General features: G+C 45.1%; 1 protein-coding gene across 2 annotated transcripts in view; it reads left to right on the top strand.

Annotated features, from left to right (window-relative positions):
* ITFG1 (integrin alpha FG-GAP repeat containing 1) overlaps positions 1–16,135 on the top strand; it is a 304,607-nt gene that overhangs the window by 38,076 nt on the left and 250,396 nt on the right. For both annotated transcript variants that reach the window (XM_033940818.1, XM_033940817.1), the window contains exon 6: positions 579–673. In XM_033940818.1, the coding sequence (XP_033796709.1) occupies positions 579–673 (95 nt within the window). The remainder of the gene's footprint in view (positions 1–578; positions 674–16,135) is intronic.

Genomic DNA, 16,135 nt, shown 5'->3' with positions numbered 1-16,135 from the left:
TTCCAGCTGTAATGGTGATCACAGAACTTAAAACATATGTATGGTGGAAGGCTATATCACAAAAGCAGTTGAAACAAATGGATGCAGTGATGCAGGAAGTGGAGCTCTCATAGTTTTTCTTCTGTTGTTGATGTTCTTCAGATTGATCATGAAGAACCTCTACCTTGGCAAGTTTGCAGCTATATACAGGTTGTTATCAGTAATGTCATTCACATCTTGATAGCATTATATCGGGTAATTGGCTAGAGCCCTTGTGTTGTAGCTTGGTCCAATCACAAGAATATTTCTTGCATTATCTCCAGATATCTTTCAAAATTTGGAGCTCCAAGTAGTTTGGGCCTGTGTAAAAAATAGCCCTTATTCAAAGTGGTCTGCAGTCTTCCAGACTGTGGAAGATGGGGTCACAGCCATTACGCTTTTCAGATGCAAAGTAAGACAAAAGACTATTTGGCACACAGCATCCATGTGACATCGCAATTCCAGCATCACAAGCTCAGTCAGATTAAGTTCTGTGGCAAGTGGCCTTTACCCACTATATATCAGATATAAAATTTTCTCATGTTTCTTTTATTTCCTAGAACTTTATCATGGAAGCCTGCCCTGGAAACTCAGAATCAGATGTTCAAGCCACATTCTCATGCATTTATAGATCTAAACAGAGATTACAGAGCAGGTAAGGCCCAAATAACTTTGTCAGATATACTAAGTATTTTTCCTGTAGACACCATATAGGAAACATTTCTAAATAATCTTGTCCTTTATAATGCTTATAAATTGATATTTTGAAGCATTTATTAACAGAACTGAAATAGAGGACAGCACAAAAAAGTTCCACATATCTTAAAAATATATATATCTGTACTCAAACTTTGTGATTTGTATTATGTATCTGTTCTTTTGTGTGTGATGGAGTGAATTTGTAATTACGGCCATTTGTTATATAATTGTTATGTACTTAATAACATTTTAAACTTTGAGAGAGGCTTAGAGCAATATACACGTTACCTACAAAATTAAAACATAAAAGTAATACAATTTCAAATGCAGTTGTGTAAAATCATATGAAGAAAAAAAAGCACTGATATTTTTTTTTTCTAATTTACCTCCACTCCCTACCTTTTACATAAACCGCGCAAGAGATTTTTAGCGCCAGCCGGCACGCTGAATATTCTGAATAACATAGCACAAGCCCAAATTCCATTGAAGGATACCATTGTTAAAATGAACCAGTCCAAAATACATGATGGAACATGTCATATCCCTGCACAAACCATACACAAAATATATATATATATATATATATATTTATCCCAGGACAAGCAGGCAGCATATTCTTAACGCATGGGTGACGTCACCGACGGAGCCCTCGGTACGGACCTTTTTAACTAGAAGTTTCTAGTTGGCCGCACCGCGCGTGCGCGAGTTCCTTCCCGCCCGACGGAGGAGTGCGTGGTCCCCAGTTTCTTCGTTTCCGCGGAGCGAAGAAGACGCGTGTGTTTTTTCAACGGCCGTTGAAACCACTTTTTTGCCTTCCCGCTCGCGCTTTTTTCCCTAATTTTTCTTCTTTTGCCTTCGGGTTTCTTTTTCCTTTGATTTGTAAAAAAAAAAAAAAAAAAAAACTTTGTTTTTTTCCCCTTTTTTCGATTTTGCCCCGGCAGGGCCTGTTGCCATTATACAGGCCTCGGGGTTCGATTTTGCAGAGGCTGTTTTCCCCTTCATGCCCCCGCAGGTCGGTTTTAAAAAGTGCCAGCGGTGTGCACGCCCGATCTCCCTCACTGACCCACACAATTGGTGTTTGCAGTGTTTGGGTCCGGAGCATCGGGCGGACTCCTGCACCCGCTGTGCCACTCTTAAAAAGAGAACACTTAAAAACCGACAAATTCAACAAACTCTTTTGTTCGGCACCGGGTCGGCGATGGACTCCTCGACATCGACAGCGGTACCACAGAAATCGGCACCGTCTACTTCGACACCGCCCGACCCCGCATCGGCGTCTCTGGCGCCAGGTAAGCCGGCTAAGAAGCCTTCCTCTTCCCTCGAGCGCCCTCCAACTATGGTGGCGACACCGACCTTGCCGGCCTCGCGCCGACCCCGCAAGCGCTCCGCCCCGATTTCGGTGAGTGCCTCATCATCGGCCTCCTCATCGCCGGGGCGTGGAGCGGCATCTAAGGAACCGAAGCAAAAGAAAGCGGTTCCGATGCCACCCCTAGATGACCGTATTTCGGCCATCTTAAAAGTTCAACTCCAGGAACAGTTACAGCGACAGCTCGAGCACCTGTTGCCCACTATCCTGGCACCGCTCCTTCCGGTACCAGACCGGCCCAAGCCCCGTACCGAGCCCCCGGTATCCACCCCATCGGTACCTATCAACACCTCCATGCCGATTCTTTCGGCTGAGCAACTTCATACCCATCCGGTGGTTCACTCCCATACCACGACGGATCCTCCTCGGGACCAGGCAGTGCGTCATACTTCCCGGGACCGGGATCGACGCCGGTCCTCTTCTCCTGGTACCGTTTCGGTGCGCTCTGGAAAATCTTTATCCAAGACTCGCCATACCGCACCTTCCACCCCGGTGTCTCGACATGCACCAGAGGTCCGGGACCCTGACTTATGGGAGGAGTCCCCTCCCGGTACCGAGGAGGATCCCTCCTCATCTGATGAGGACCCGTCGGCACCCGATGCCACCTCCAAACCGGAGCAGTCCTCCTTTTCGAAGTTCCTCAGGGAGATGTCTGCAGCTCTATCCCTTCCTCTGGAATCTGACTCAAAAAAATCTCAAGCCTTCTTGGAGGCTTTAGATTTTGAACAACCTCCTAAGGAGTTCCTCAAGCTTCCCGTGCATGACATCCTACGGGAGACTTTTTACAAAAATTGGGAGAACCCCCTTACGGTACCGGGGGCCCCCCGTAAACTGGACAACCTCTATCGTGTCATCCCTATCCCAGGGTTCGACAAGTCTCAATTGCCCCATGAGTCCCTTCTTGTTGAATCCACCTTAAAAAAGACTCAGGGCTCCAGTGTCTATGCCTCTACCCCTCCTGGCAGAGAGGGTAAGACCATGGACAAGTTTGGCAAGAGGCTCTACCAGAATGCCATGCTGGCCAACAGGGCGAACAACTATTCATTCCATTTTTCTTTTTATATGAAACATTTGGTCCAACAGCTGTCCGCCCTCCAAAAGTACCTGCCGGAGCGCAAGGTTCCACTTTTCCAACAGCACATCTCTGGCCTTCTTCAATTGCGCAAGTTTATGGTCCGCTCGATATACGATTCCTTCGAGCTCACCTCCCGTGCCTCTGCCATGGCCGTAGCCATGCGCCGCCTGGCCTGGCTGAGAGTCTCCGACCTGGACATCAATCACCAGGATCGTCTAGCCAACGCCCCCTGTCTCGGGGATGAACTTTTTGGAGAGTCACTGGATTCCACCACCCAGAAACTCTCCGCCCATGAAACCAGGTGGGACACCCTGATCAAGCCGAAGAAGAAGGCTCCACCTGCCCGACCTTATCGACCTCAGTCGTCTTATCAGCGCAGGTTCTCAGCCAGGCCACTCAATCCGCCTCCTCAACAACCTCGGCGGCCCCGTCAACAACAGCACCATGCCCAGGCTCGTTCTCAGACCAATCAACCCTCCAAGCCTCTTCAGCCTGCAAAGCAGTCTCAGCCCTTTTGACTCTTCTCTCCAGGGCATAGCCAGTCTTCCACCTTCGCTACCTCTTCCACAACCAATCGGAGGTCGTCTCAGCATATTCTCCAGCCGTTGGGAGGTCATCACATCGGACCAGTGGGTCCTCAACATCATCCGCCACGGCTACTCTCTCAACTTCCAGACTCTTCCATCAGACAACCCTCCCGTAGAGTCTGCTTCACACTCATCTCAAACCCCCCTCCTCCTGAGGGAGGTTCAATCCCTCCTCCTTCTCAATGCCGTCGAAGAAGTACCTCCGGATCAATGGGGTCAGGGATTCTACTCCCGCTACTTCCTGGTACCCAAAAAGACGGGAGACCTCCGTCCCATTCTCGATCTCAGGGACCTCAACAAGTGTCTGGTCAAGGAGAAGTTCAGAATGCTCTCCCTTGCCACGCTCTACCCTCTTCTTTCTCAACACGACTGGCTATGTTCCCTGGACCTCAAAGAGGCCTACACTCACATCTCCATCAATCCGACTTCTCGCCGCTATCTGCGGTTCCAGGTACTGCACCGCCACTACCAGTACAAGGTGCTACCATTTGGCCTCGCTTCCTCACCCAGGGTCTTCACCAAATGCCTCATAGTAGTTGCGGCCTTCCTCAGGTCTCACAACCTCCAGGTGTTCCCCTACTTGGACGATTGGTTGGTGAAAGCACCTTCATCTCAACTTGTGCTACAGGCTACTCATCACACCATCTCTCTCCTCCACCTCCTGGGGTTCGAGATCAACTACCCCAAGTCGCATTTACTTCCCACCCAGCGACTTCAATTCATCGGAGCTGTTCTGGACACCACTCTAATGAGGGCTTTTCTTCCCTCCGATCGTCAGTGGACTCTGCTCCATCTCTGTCGTCAGGTGCTCACACATCCCTCCATTCCTGCTCGACAGATGATGGTCCTCCTGGGACACATGGCCTCGACAGTACATGTCCTTCCTCTAGCACGTCTCCACCTCCGCATACCTCAATGGACTCTCGCCAACCAATGGTCACAGACTGCGGATCTTCTTTCTCATCCCATCTCTGTGACATCATCTCTTCAGAAATCTCTCCAATGGTGGTTGAACTCCTCAAATCTTTCCAGGGGTCTGCTCTTTCATCTGCCCCCTCACTCTATGATCATCACCACGGATGCGTCCCCCTATGCGTGGGGAGCTCACCTAGGAGATCTGCGCACCCAGGGACTTTGGACCCCACAGGAGCGTCGACATCACATCAATTTCCTGGAACTCAGAGCCATGTTCTACGCCCTCAAGGCTTTCCAACATCTTCTCTGCCCTCAGGTTCTCCTCCTGTGCACAGACAATCAAGTCGCCATGTACTACATAAACAAGCAAGGCGGCACCGGATCTCGCCCCCTTTGTTTGGAGGCTCTACGCATCTGGACCTGGGCCACAGCCCACAATCTCTTTCTCAAGGCGGTCTATATCCAGGGCGAACAGAACTCCCTGGCCGACAATCTCAGCCGCATCCTTCAACCTCACGAGTGGACGTTGGACCCTCCAACTCTACTCTCCATCTTTGCTCGCTGGGGCACTCCTCAGGTGGACCTCTTTGCAGCACCTCACAATCATCAGCTGCCCCAATTCTGCTCCAGACTCTTCTCTCCTCACCATCTGGCCCCGGATGCATTCCTGCTCGATTGGAGGGATCGATTCCTGTATGCCTTCCCTCCACTTCCTCTGATGTTGCGGACCTTGTCCAAGCTCCGCAAGGACAAAGCCACCATGATTCTCATCGCCCCTCGGTGGCCTCGTCAACACTGGTTCTCCCTCCTGCTCCAACTCAGCTCCAGGGAGCCCATTCCTCTTCCTGTGTTTCCTACTCTACTTACACAGCAGCATCAGTCTCTACTGCATCCCAATCTGTCTTCGCTCCACCTGACAGCTTGGTTTCTCTCGGGCTGACCTCTCCAGAGAATCTATCTCAACCAGTCCGCCTCATATTGGACGCCTCCAGGAAACCGGCCACCCTCCAATGTTACCATCAGAAGTGGACCAGATTCTCCTCGTGGTGTCTCCGGCATCATCATGAACCCACCTCTTTAGCGGTGGAACTTGTATTGGAATATTTGCTCTCGCTGTCCAATGCTGGCCTCAAGTCTACCTCCATCAGAGTCCACCTCAGTGCCATCACTGCGTTTCATGAGCCTATCCTCGGAAAACCCCTCACGGCTCATCCTCTGGTCTCCAGATTTATGAGAGGTCTCTTCAATATCAAGCCGCCTCTAAAGCCTCCTCCTGTCGTCTGGGACCTGAATGTGGTTTTATCAGCACTCATGAAACCTCCGTTTGAGCCTCTTGCCACAACTTCGCTCAGGCTTCTTACCTGGAAGGTGCTTTTCCTAATTGCCATCACCTCTGCCAGGAGAGTTAGCGAACTGCATGCACTGGTTGCTGACCCACCGTTCACTGTTTTTCACCATGACAAGGTCGTTCTGCGTACCCATCCTAAATTCCTTCCCAAGGTGGTCTCGGCTTTTCACCTCAACCAGTCCATTGTGTTGCCCGTCTTCTTCCCTAAACCTCACTCGCATCCTGGGGAACAGGCGTTGCACACGCTGGATTGTAAGCGTGCCCTTGCTTACTACCTTGATCGTACCAGAGCTCACCGAGCATCCCCTCAGCTCTTTTTGTCTTTCGATCCTAACCGTTTAGGTCGTCCTGTCTCCAAACGGACGCTTTCTAATTGGCTTGCTGCCTGTATTGCGTTCTGCTATGCTCGGGCCGGTCTCTCACTGGAAGGAGCTGTCACGGCCCACAGAGTCCGAGCTATGGCTGCTTCTGTGGCTTTCCTCCGTTCCACGCCCATCGAGGAAATTTGCAAGGCAGCCACTTGGTCCTCAGTTCACACGTTCACTACTCACTACTGTCTGGATGCTTTCTCCAGACGGGATGGACACTTCGGCCAATCTGTGTTACAAAATTTATTTTCATAATGGCCAACCATCCCTCCTCCCTCTTTGTTAGCTTGGAGGTCACCCATGCGTTAAGAATATGCTGCCTGCTTGTCCTGGGATAAAGCACAGTTACTTACCGTAACAGGTGTTATCCAGGGACAGCAGGCAGATATTCTTACGTCCCATCCACCTCCCCGGGTTGGCTTCTTAGCTGGCTTATCCTAACTGGGGACCACGCACTCCTCCGTCGGGCGGGAAGGCACTCGCGCACGCGCGGTGCGGCCAACTAGAAACTTCTAGTTAAAAAGGTCCGTACCGAGGGCTCCGTCGGTGACGTCACCCATGCGTTAAGAATATCTGCCTGCTGTCCCTGGATAACACCTGTTACGGTAAGTAACTCTGCTATATATATATATATATATATATATATATATATATATATATATATATATATATTAAGTTAAAACTCATTTTTTTCAGAAGGTATTGGTACTGCAGCTCTGACTTAGCCATGAGGGTTTCCTGATAAGATTTTGTTTGGATATATTCTTTGCTTTGTTTGCTGTCCTATAAAAATTGACATTTTCTTTCATATTTTTAACCTTATTGTATTGTAAACTGCTTCCACCTGTTGAATGTGGCAGTATATCAACTTGTTGTTAAACTATAAATGATCATGAAAACTCCGATTTATATCAATAAAAATGCATTCCATTCAACACAAATGTTTAACCCATGTGGTTCTACTGTATTTAGATGGAACACCCACTTTTCCTCTCATTTCTGGAGAAGGTGTCATACATCACCACCATCCCTAGATTGTTGAAATATGGTCTAGCACTTCAACTGATTAAGTGTATACATATTGCTGTTGACTGCAGTGTCTTACCATAGGCTTATCCAATTTAGTATGTGCTCTATCATTCTCACTTAAAATGCCCTAGAGGTTTGACTTTTTATATAACAGATGCCACAGAAGCACAAAATCAGATACATGACATTTTAGTTACCACATGTAATAGAATGTCTAAAAAGGTACACCTTTCCAGTCCTGAGGTCTTCCCATCAAATGTACTCCATCACAATGCTGCAAATAGAACTGTGCCCAAAAAAGAAATGGCCAGGAATAGCCGTTGGCATTTCAGTCCATATATCCGATTTATATCTAGTGAAGGAAAATAATTCCTTGTGGCCAAATATGCTTGTAATTTCAATATTTTTTAAGGTTTCCTGATCATTCCTGACAATCCCTCCACACTATTAATAAATTGCAACTTAGACACCAACAGATCCTCTGCCTATTTATCTCAGTCTTGCAGAAAAAACTTTCAGTGATTTTATGAAGTTCTTTTTCTTTCCTGCTTCACTAATTAATTTCTTTGGACAATCACAAGATGTTAGCTTAGAAGATTCTCAGATGAATGCCAATACTCTTGTTCTGAATGACAAATCCTTCTATACCGAAGAAATTGTGCAATTGGTAGACTAACTTTCAGAGCATGAGGGTCCATGCTATCATAATACAAGACTGTGTTCTGGTCCATCAGTTTAATGTAGACTTTTGAAAGCACCTTTCCATCTTTCAATTTAAGTAGTTTGTTGACTGATGGCAGATGGCTCTGATTCAAGAAATCTAAAAATTGAAAATAAAATGGCTTCAGAACTCTTCCAGGCAATAGAGATGTGTGTGAATCTTAGCCATATGGACACATCCTAAAAATAGACATAAAGGCCCGGATTCTATATAGGACGCCAAGAATGGATGTCCTATACAGAATCGGTCCTACACCCGTCCAAATTAAACCAGATTCTGTAATCGAAGTCCATGTTACTTTAGATGCAGCTGCTATACTTAATCGCGGCAAGGGATCTCCCTGCTGCGATTAGTATAATGGCTGCAGCCACCAGTCACCCCCTCCCCCTAAATGAACAAGGCATGAGGGATGCCCAATCCCTCCTGTCAAAAGAACCCCACCCGCCCCCGACGATCGCCGGCAGGAGGATGCCCAACCCCTCCTGCCAGTAGGCCCCACCCCACCCCAATGATTGTGGCAGGAGGGGGCCCAACTCCTCCTGCTAGAGGCCCCCCACCCTTTCCTGAAGATCGCCAGCAGGAGGGTGCCCAATCCCTCCTTCCGGACCCACCCAACAACCCCCATCCCCAAACCACCCCAATGAAACACCCCAACCCTCCCCCCCCCCCCCGGGGCTCACCTAGCAAGTTGGCTGGCCGGGTCTTCGTACTGGCCGGCAGGCCCGCCTCCATCCAAATGAGGTGGGCCTGCCCAACCCACAGGAGCCTAGAGTCTGATTGTCCCAGGCACCTAAGGCCCCTTTTATCAGGCCATAGGCTCTTGTGGGGTGGGCAGGGGAGGGGCGGGCCTGCCTCATTTGGACGAAGGCAGGCCTGCCGGAGGGACAGTACGAGGACCCGGCTGGCCAACTTGCTAGGTTAGCCCGGGGGGGGGGGGTGTTCGGGGAGATTAAGTATAGCATTTTGCTGGCCTACATTGTAAGTGTCTCCTAGGGAGACGCATAGAGCCGCCTAGGTTCGCCTAAGGCTACCTCCTAGCCTTAGGCGGGTTTGCTGGCCTCCCTAGGCTCACGGGAGTGCCTTCCACATAAGCGGCCTGTCTGGGGAGTATTTTTTTTAAAAACGTGCATCCCAATTGGCTGATTAGACAGCTGTAGGACACCTACAGCTTCCCACAATTGGGACGCAGTTTGTTGAATCTGAGCCAATATGCTCTCTCCAAATTCAACCATAAACAATTAGCAATAGAAGGAGCAGACAAAGCCCCCATGACAATACCCAGTATTTGTTGAAAAATTGGAATATCAAATGTGAAATGATTACATTTCATCATTATCATTGTCAAAGTAATTAAAGAAGGGCGGTCTAGATTCCAAACATCAAGAAATCACCTCTCTTGCTTCCAATTAAGGAATACTAGTGTAGAGTGATTAAACATTCATTGTCGTTACCATCATTGATTGTGGCTATTCATCTATACCTTATATAACTTTCAAACAATGCATTGTATCTCGTGACAAATATTTGGCATCTAATACCAAAGATTGTAAAAATTAAAAAAAAAGACTGAGCAAAATATATTTATATATTTTCTTTTAAACATTTATATTCAGCATATCATGCAATTCTATGCGGATAGAATATGGTCTCAATTACCCAACATACAATGGCCCGAATTCAACAAATACTACAAAAAATACAGCCATGCATCCTGTGACCTCAACAACTGTCCACCATATCTCCTAAAAACATCCAGCACAAAATTCCACGCTCTTCTTCTAAACTGGATACAAATCTCGCTAATAAACGGCCAATACCCTACCAACCTCGGCGAAATCATCATCACTCCGATCCTCAAAGGACCGATAGACCAAACAGCCAACTACAGACCCATTGCCTCTATTCCACTCTACGTCAAAATAATAGAAGGACTAATTGCCAAATTCCTCTCCAATTACCTAGAAAACCATAACATACTCCATCCCACACAATCCGGCTTCAGAAACAACTTCAGCACGGAAACACTACTAGGATCTCTCTTGGACACAGCTAGACAACATCTCAGCACAGGAAAAAAAATGATGCTCATACAACTAGACCTTATCGCTGTATTCGACTTGGTAGACCATAACATTCTACTACAAATCCTGGATACAATAGGTATCACATGGTTTGAAGGATTCCTTAAATCAAGAACCTATAGAGTAAAATCAGACAAACAAAAATCTGAACCTTGGTCAAACCCCTGCGGAGTTCCCCAAGGATCCCCTCTATCCCCGACTCTCTTCAATCTCTATACAGCCTCCCTCAGCTCTCACCTGGACAAACAAGGCATAACCTCCTACAGCTATGCCGATGACATTACCATTCTCATACCCTTCGATCAACCTGAACTCTCCATGACGAACACAATATACCAAACACTAAAATCAATAGAAACCTGGATGAAAGATCACAAACTGAAATTGAACTCAGATAAAACAAAATTCATCCTCTAGAAAACAACAAAATACCAACCATAACCAACATTGAAATCAACGCAATCAACTACCCCATACAAACCACCTTAAAACTGCTAGGAATAACTATCGACAGATGCTGCACCATGCAATCGCAAATCAATAAAACAATACAAAAGTCATTCTTAGTCATGAGAAACTTAAGACAAATTTGGAAATTCTTCAAGAAAACTCAATTCCAGCTCATAGTTCAGTCCTTAATACTAGGCCTACTTGACTACTGTAATATCCTCTACCTCCCATGCCCTACAACCATAACAAAACAACTACAAACTATCCAAAACACAGCACTAAGACTCATCTACTCATTAAAGAAACATGATCACATTACAGAAGCATATCTCCAATCGCACTGGCTTCCGATCCCAGCAAGAATACAATTTAAATTCTACTGCCTACTATTTAAGACTTTATACGGAGACAGTCCAATCTACCTGAATAACCGCCTCATCCACAACACCGCAACCAGACATAGGAAAACTCACACCCCATTCTCATACACGAAACACTTACCTGTTTTCCTTTCCTTCCTTGAAGGGCTGCCTCTACAAGAAATTCCTCGATAGATCCCTAGCATTCCAAGCGGGCAAATGGAACAAATGCCTTACAACCCTCATCTCCAATTCCCCCACCTATCTAATGTTCAGGAAGTCAATCAAAACTTACCTTTTTGACAAATTCCTCTAACTTCTCCCCCCTCTTCCCTGCCACCTCCTCTAACCCCAACTTACCCCAGTTTCTCCGACTCCCCCTATCTTTTTAGCCACTAAATGGCTTAGCAAAACGGATCACTCAATCCAGCTAACCATCCCGTCTTCGTTACTCCTCATTTTAAATGCCTCTGCTCTACCTTATTGAACATCGCCGTATGTAACATCGCCATATGTAACACTGCCTTATGTATCACCGCTGTATGTAACTCACAGCAAATGTATCTTCATTTCAAATGTAACTTTGCTGTAATAATAACTTCACTGTAAATGTAGCATCGCTGAAAATGTAACTTCGCTGTAAATGTACAGTCTCTTCATCTGTTAACCGCATAGAACTTCCATGGTAATGCGGTATACAAGAATAAAGTTATTATTATTATTACCCCCCAACTAAGGAGGTCAAACGGAAAAAACTATATGATGGCCTTCTGGCCACTCAAGCAGCCAAACTAGACAACCAAATCGCCAATCTACTGACGGCATCCCTTGACTACAAGACTTTTAGAAAAGAAATAAAGACCATACTCTTCAAGAAAACTCTGAAAAAAGAAATAATACCGCAAGTCTCAAACTCCACCTCTCACTAAAGCCAACTACCCCAAACAAATAACCTTACCCATTTCTCACTCTTTTTGAAAATGACCAATTTTTTTTTTTTTTTGTAAGTTCTTGTTGTAATACATCTTGGATAATTCTTTTGTAATCCGCCTTGAACTGCAAGGTAATGGCGGAATAGAAATCCCTAATGTAATGTAATGTAAGAAAACATCCAAATAATAAAAAATAACAAATTATAGCCTTATCATACTAAGCATATTACAATAAAAACAACAATAAAAAAGAACACCTATCTCCTTCTGCTCTTACTTTATATGCTGGAATGCTCAAGAGTGAATCTTTTGCTGAAACTGGGGCAAACTGGAGAAGGCAGCACATTTTTATGAATGTTAGGCAAGCTATACAATATAGGCCTGGCAGAGTAGAAATCCAAAAATTTACAGTATATGCAAGAAGAAACAAAAATCCAGCTGCATTCCTCTCTTTTATCAACATCAAAATTTTTTGTTGTAACTACAATGTTGGATCTTCATCCAGTCTCTAAGGTAAACTGTATCATTCTAAATTGTCACCTCACTTTTTTCAAATGATTCTTTTCATGCAACTATACCTCCCCCTCTTTTTCAGCTCTTTGAATAACAATAGACATAAGATTTATTTAAAAAAATTTTCAGAGACTTGATATGCCATTGTTAATAATGTTACATCAAAGGGGTTTACCCCCCCCCCCCAAAAAAAAAATAAATAAAGTAAGAGGAACAAGGAAAAAATAAAATGAAGGAAAATTAAGAAGAGATTTTAGGAGGAAATCATTTGTTCACATAACCAGGTTTTGAGGGATTTTTTTAAGGAGGGAAGAGTAAATTGTAGCTTGATAACAATTGGTAAAGAGTTCCAATGTTTTGGAACAGCATATGAGAAGGCAGTTTCACGTATGATTTTACAGTTGTTGCATCGTATTAAATTCCTGCTTCATCAAATTTTGGCATTGATAACAAAGTTTCAGTTCTAATACTGAAACATTCTCCAAAATAAGTTGACTAAAAGTGTAAAGGATAGGATACAGAAGAATGAACAATAGTTTGCTGTCCTTTTATGAGTCCCTCAAAGACCTTTGTATTTTATTCTCTACCAACTCCCTCAAAAACCTGCCCCCCTTGGCTTAACTTTCTCAAGTGTAAGCACATTTCCCCTTAAGAGCACTCCCTCACTAGATCATCGTAGCCCTTTCAGGACCAAGGGACATATTTGTCCCATAACTTTAAAATCCTATAAATTTTGATTGGGATAGTCTACAGTTCTAAATTTGATATGTACGGATTCCATATGATACTGCCTTTATGTAAACAAACTGGTTTCGACATTCATTCATTAGCGTCGTTGCCAGATTGACGAGAAGATTCACTTGCCACACTGTCCATAAGCCAGAAGTTTGATTTTTTAAATAAAAATAATGATATTTCACAAAAAAAATCAATTTTTTGGCATCTGCAAGCCCTTTTTACCATAAAAATGTCGTCAAAACCACAAAAATTGGCCTACAATCCTTATGGTCCTGAAAGGGTTAAGCAATATTTGCTATAGTGCAGAGTTAGGCGGGTAGGGTTCAGGCAGAGAGCAGGTTAAAATCTGTAGTCTGAGAACAGAATAAAGAGGCCCAGAACAGGAAGAACAGGTGCTCCAAGAGAGATTCCAAGCACAGACAGCAATATTTGAAGACATGCCTGGTGCAAGAGGCAGGGCCCTCTAAGAGCTTGCCTAATATGTGATTGCAATATTTTAGACAGTAGGTAGGAGGATTATATTGTGGGAAGATTGTGACGTGCTGAAGTTGGGCCTGCTATGAGCAACCACTATGAGTTAATAAAACAGGGCCTCAGGGAACCTGAGAGAGTGAGTTCCTTTTTTTATGTGATAATATGTAGAAATAAAACAACCGGCGAAAGAAGTGGTGGGCCGTTGGATGACCATAGAATAAAGGGAGCGCTAAAGGAGGACAACGCCGACAAACTGAACATATTTTTTGCGACTGTCTTTACCAAAGAGGATATACGCAGCAAACGAGGATGGGAAACTGAAGGGGATGACGGTCAGTCTGGATGAGGTATGCAGGCAGATTAATAGACTTAAAAACGATAAATCCCCGGAACTGGATGGCATCCATCCGAGGATGATCAAGGAACTGAAAGGGGCTATAGCTGAACTGCTACACTAATAGCCAATCTGTTGATCAAATCGGGAAGGATTCCGGAACACTGGAAAGTGGCGAATGTCACGCCGATCTTCAAAAAAAATTTGAGGGGAGATCCAGGAAACTACAGACTGGTGAGTCTGGCCTCGGTACCAGGAAAGATGGTAGAGGCACTGATAAAGGACCGCATCATTGATCACCTTGACGTACACGAGCTGATGAGGACCAGCCAGCACGGCTTTAACGGCTTTAGCAAGGGAAGATCTTGCTTGACGAACTTGCTGCACTTCTTTGAGGGAGTAAACAGGCAGATAGACAAGGGCGAGCCGGTCGACGTATATCTGGATTTTCAGAAGGCGTTTGACAAGGTCCCGCATGAACGACTACTTCGAAAATTGCAAGCCATGGAATCGAGGGTGAAATACTCATGTGGATTAAAAACAGGTTGGCGGCTAGGAAACAGAGAGTGGGGGTAAATGGACAATACTCGGACTGGAAAAGCATCACGAGTAGAGTGCCGCAGGGTTCTGTGCTTGGACCCGTGCTCTCCAACTTATTTATAAACGACCTAGAAACTGGTACGACGAGTGAAGTGATCAAATTTGCGGACAAAGTTATTCAGAGTGGTGAAGAAGCTGCAGGATTGCAAAGACCTGCAACGTGACATAAACACGCTTGAGAAATGGGCTGCCACATGGCAAATGAGGTTTAACATAGATAAGTGTAAGGTGATGCATGTCGGTAACAAAAATCTTATTCACGAATACAGGATGTCTGGTGCAGTACTGGGAGAGACCCCCCAGGAAAGGAGTACTGGTCAACAAGTTGATGAAGCCGTCCGCGCAATGTGCGGCGGCAGTGAAAAGAGTGAACAGAATGCAAGGAATAATTAAGAATGGGATCACGAGCAAATCAGAGAAGGTTATCATGCCGCTGTACCGGGCCATGGTACACTCCCACCTGGAATACTGCATCCAGCACTGGTCACCGTACATGAAGAAGGACACAGTACTACTCGAAAGGGTCCAGAGAAGAGCGATTAAAATGGTTAAAGAGCTGGAGGAGCTGCCGTACAGTGAGTGATTAGAGAAACTGGGCCTCTTCTCCCTTGGAAAGCGGAGACTGAGAGGGGACTTGATCGAAACATTCAAGATAATGAAAGGAATAGATTTAGTTGATAGAGGCAGGTTGTTCACCCTCTCTAAGGTAGAAAGAACGAGAGGGCACTGTCTAGAGTTAAAAGGGGATAAATTCTGTACAAATGTAAGGAAGTTCTTCTTCACCCAGAGAGTGGTGGAAAACTGGAATGCTCTTCCAGAGGTTGTTATAGGAGAAAACACCCTCCAGGGATTCAAGATAAAGTTAGACAAGTTCCTGCTGAACCAGAAAGTACGCAGGTAAAGCTAGGCTCGGTTAGGGCACTGGTCTTTAAACCAAGGGCCGCCGTGTGTGCGGACTGCTGGGCACGATGGACCACTGGTCTGACCCAGCAGCGGCGATTCTTATGTTCTTATATAATCCAAGTGATACCTTTTTTTATTGTACTAATTAGAGCATGGTTAGATTAGCTTTTGAAGTTGATGTGAAATGGACGGAGTTCAGTTTGAATCCTGCCTATTTTTGCATATCAGACCTGTGACAAGCATTTTTGGTATCTTATGACTCATAATAGACTTCTTTTATACTTTTTTAAATTCATTTTCATTAATTAACACCAAGCTACACACTTGTACAGAAAAGTCAAACTTCAAATGAGGAGAAATTATCTCAGTTTCCTCTGAGTTGCCCTAGAAACATAAAGATCTTACATTTTAGGAAATTCTTATCCCGATGTCTCAGGAGGCCCTTCCCTGCTACAGATGGCGATAATAGCTGGATTTTTCTGGTCCTTTGAATTAGTCCATCCTGAAACATCTACATTAGAATCAATATTGCAGGCACTACTGGATTTAGTTAAGACTTTGACTTTACAGTATAATGCTATAATATGGGTCAAACATTTCAAGAATTGGAAAAGAAAGTTGCTAA

The sequence above is a fragment of the Geotrypetes seraphini genome, chromosome 4 (genome assembly GCF_902459505.1).
Source record: "Geotrypetes seraphini chromosome 4, aGeoSer1.1, whole genome shotgun sequence".
Taxonomy (NCBI): domain Eukaryota; kingdom Metazoa; phylum Chordata; class Amphibia; order Gymnophiona; family Dermophiidae; genus Geotrypetes; species Geotrypetes seraphini.
This window is presented reverse-complemented; position numbering and strand designations above follow the sequence as displayed.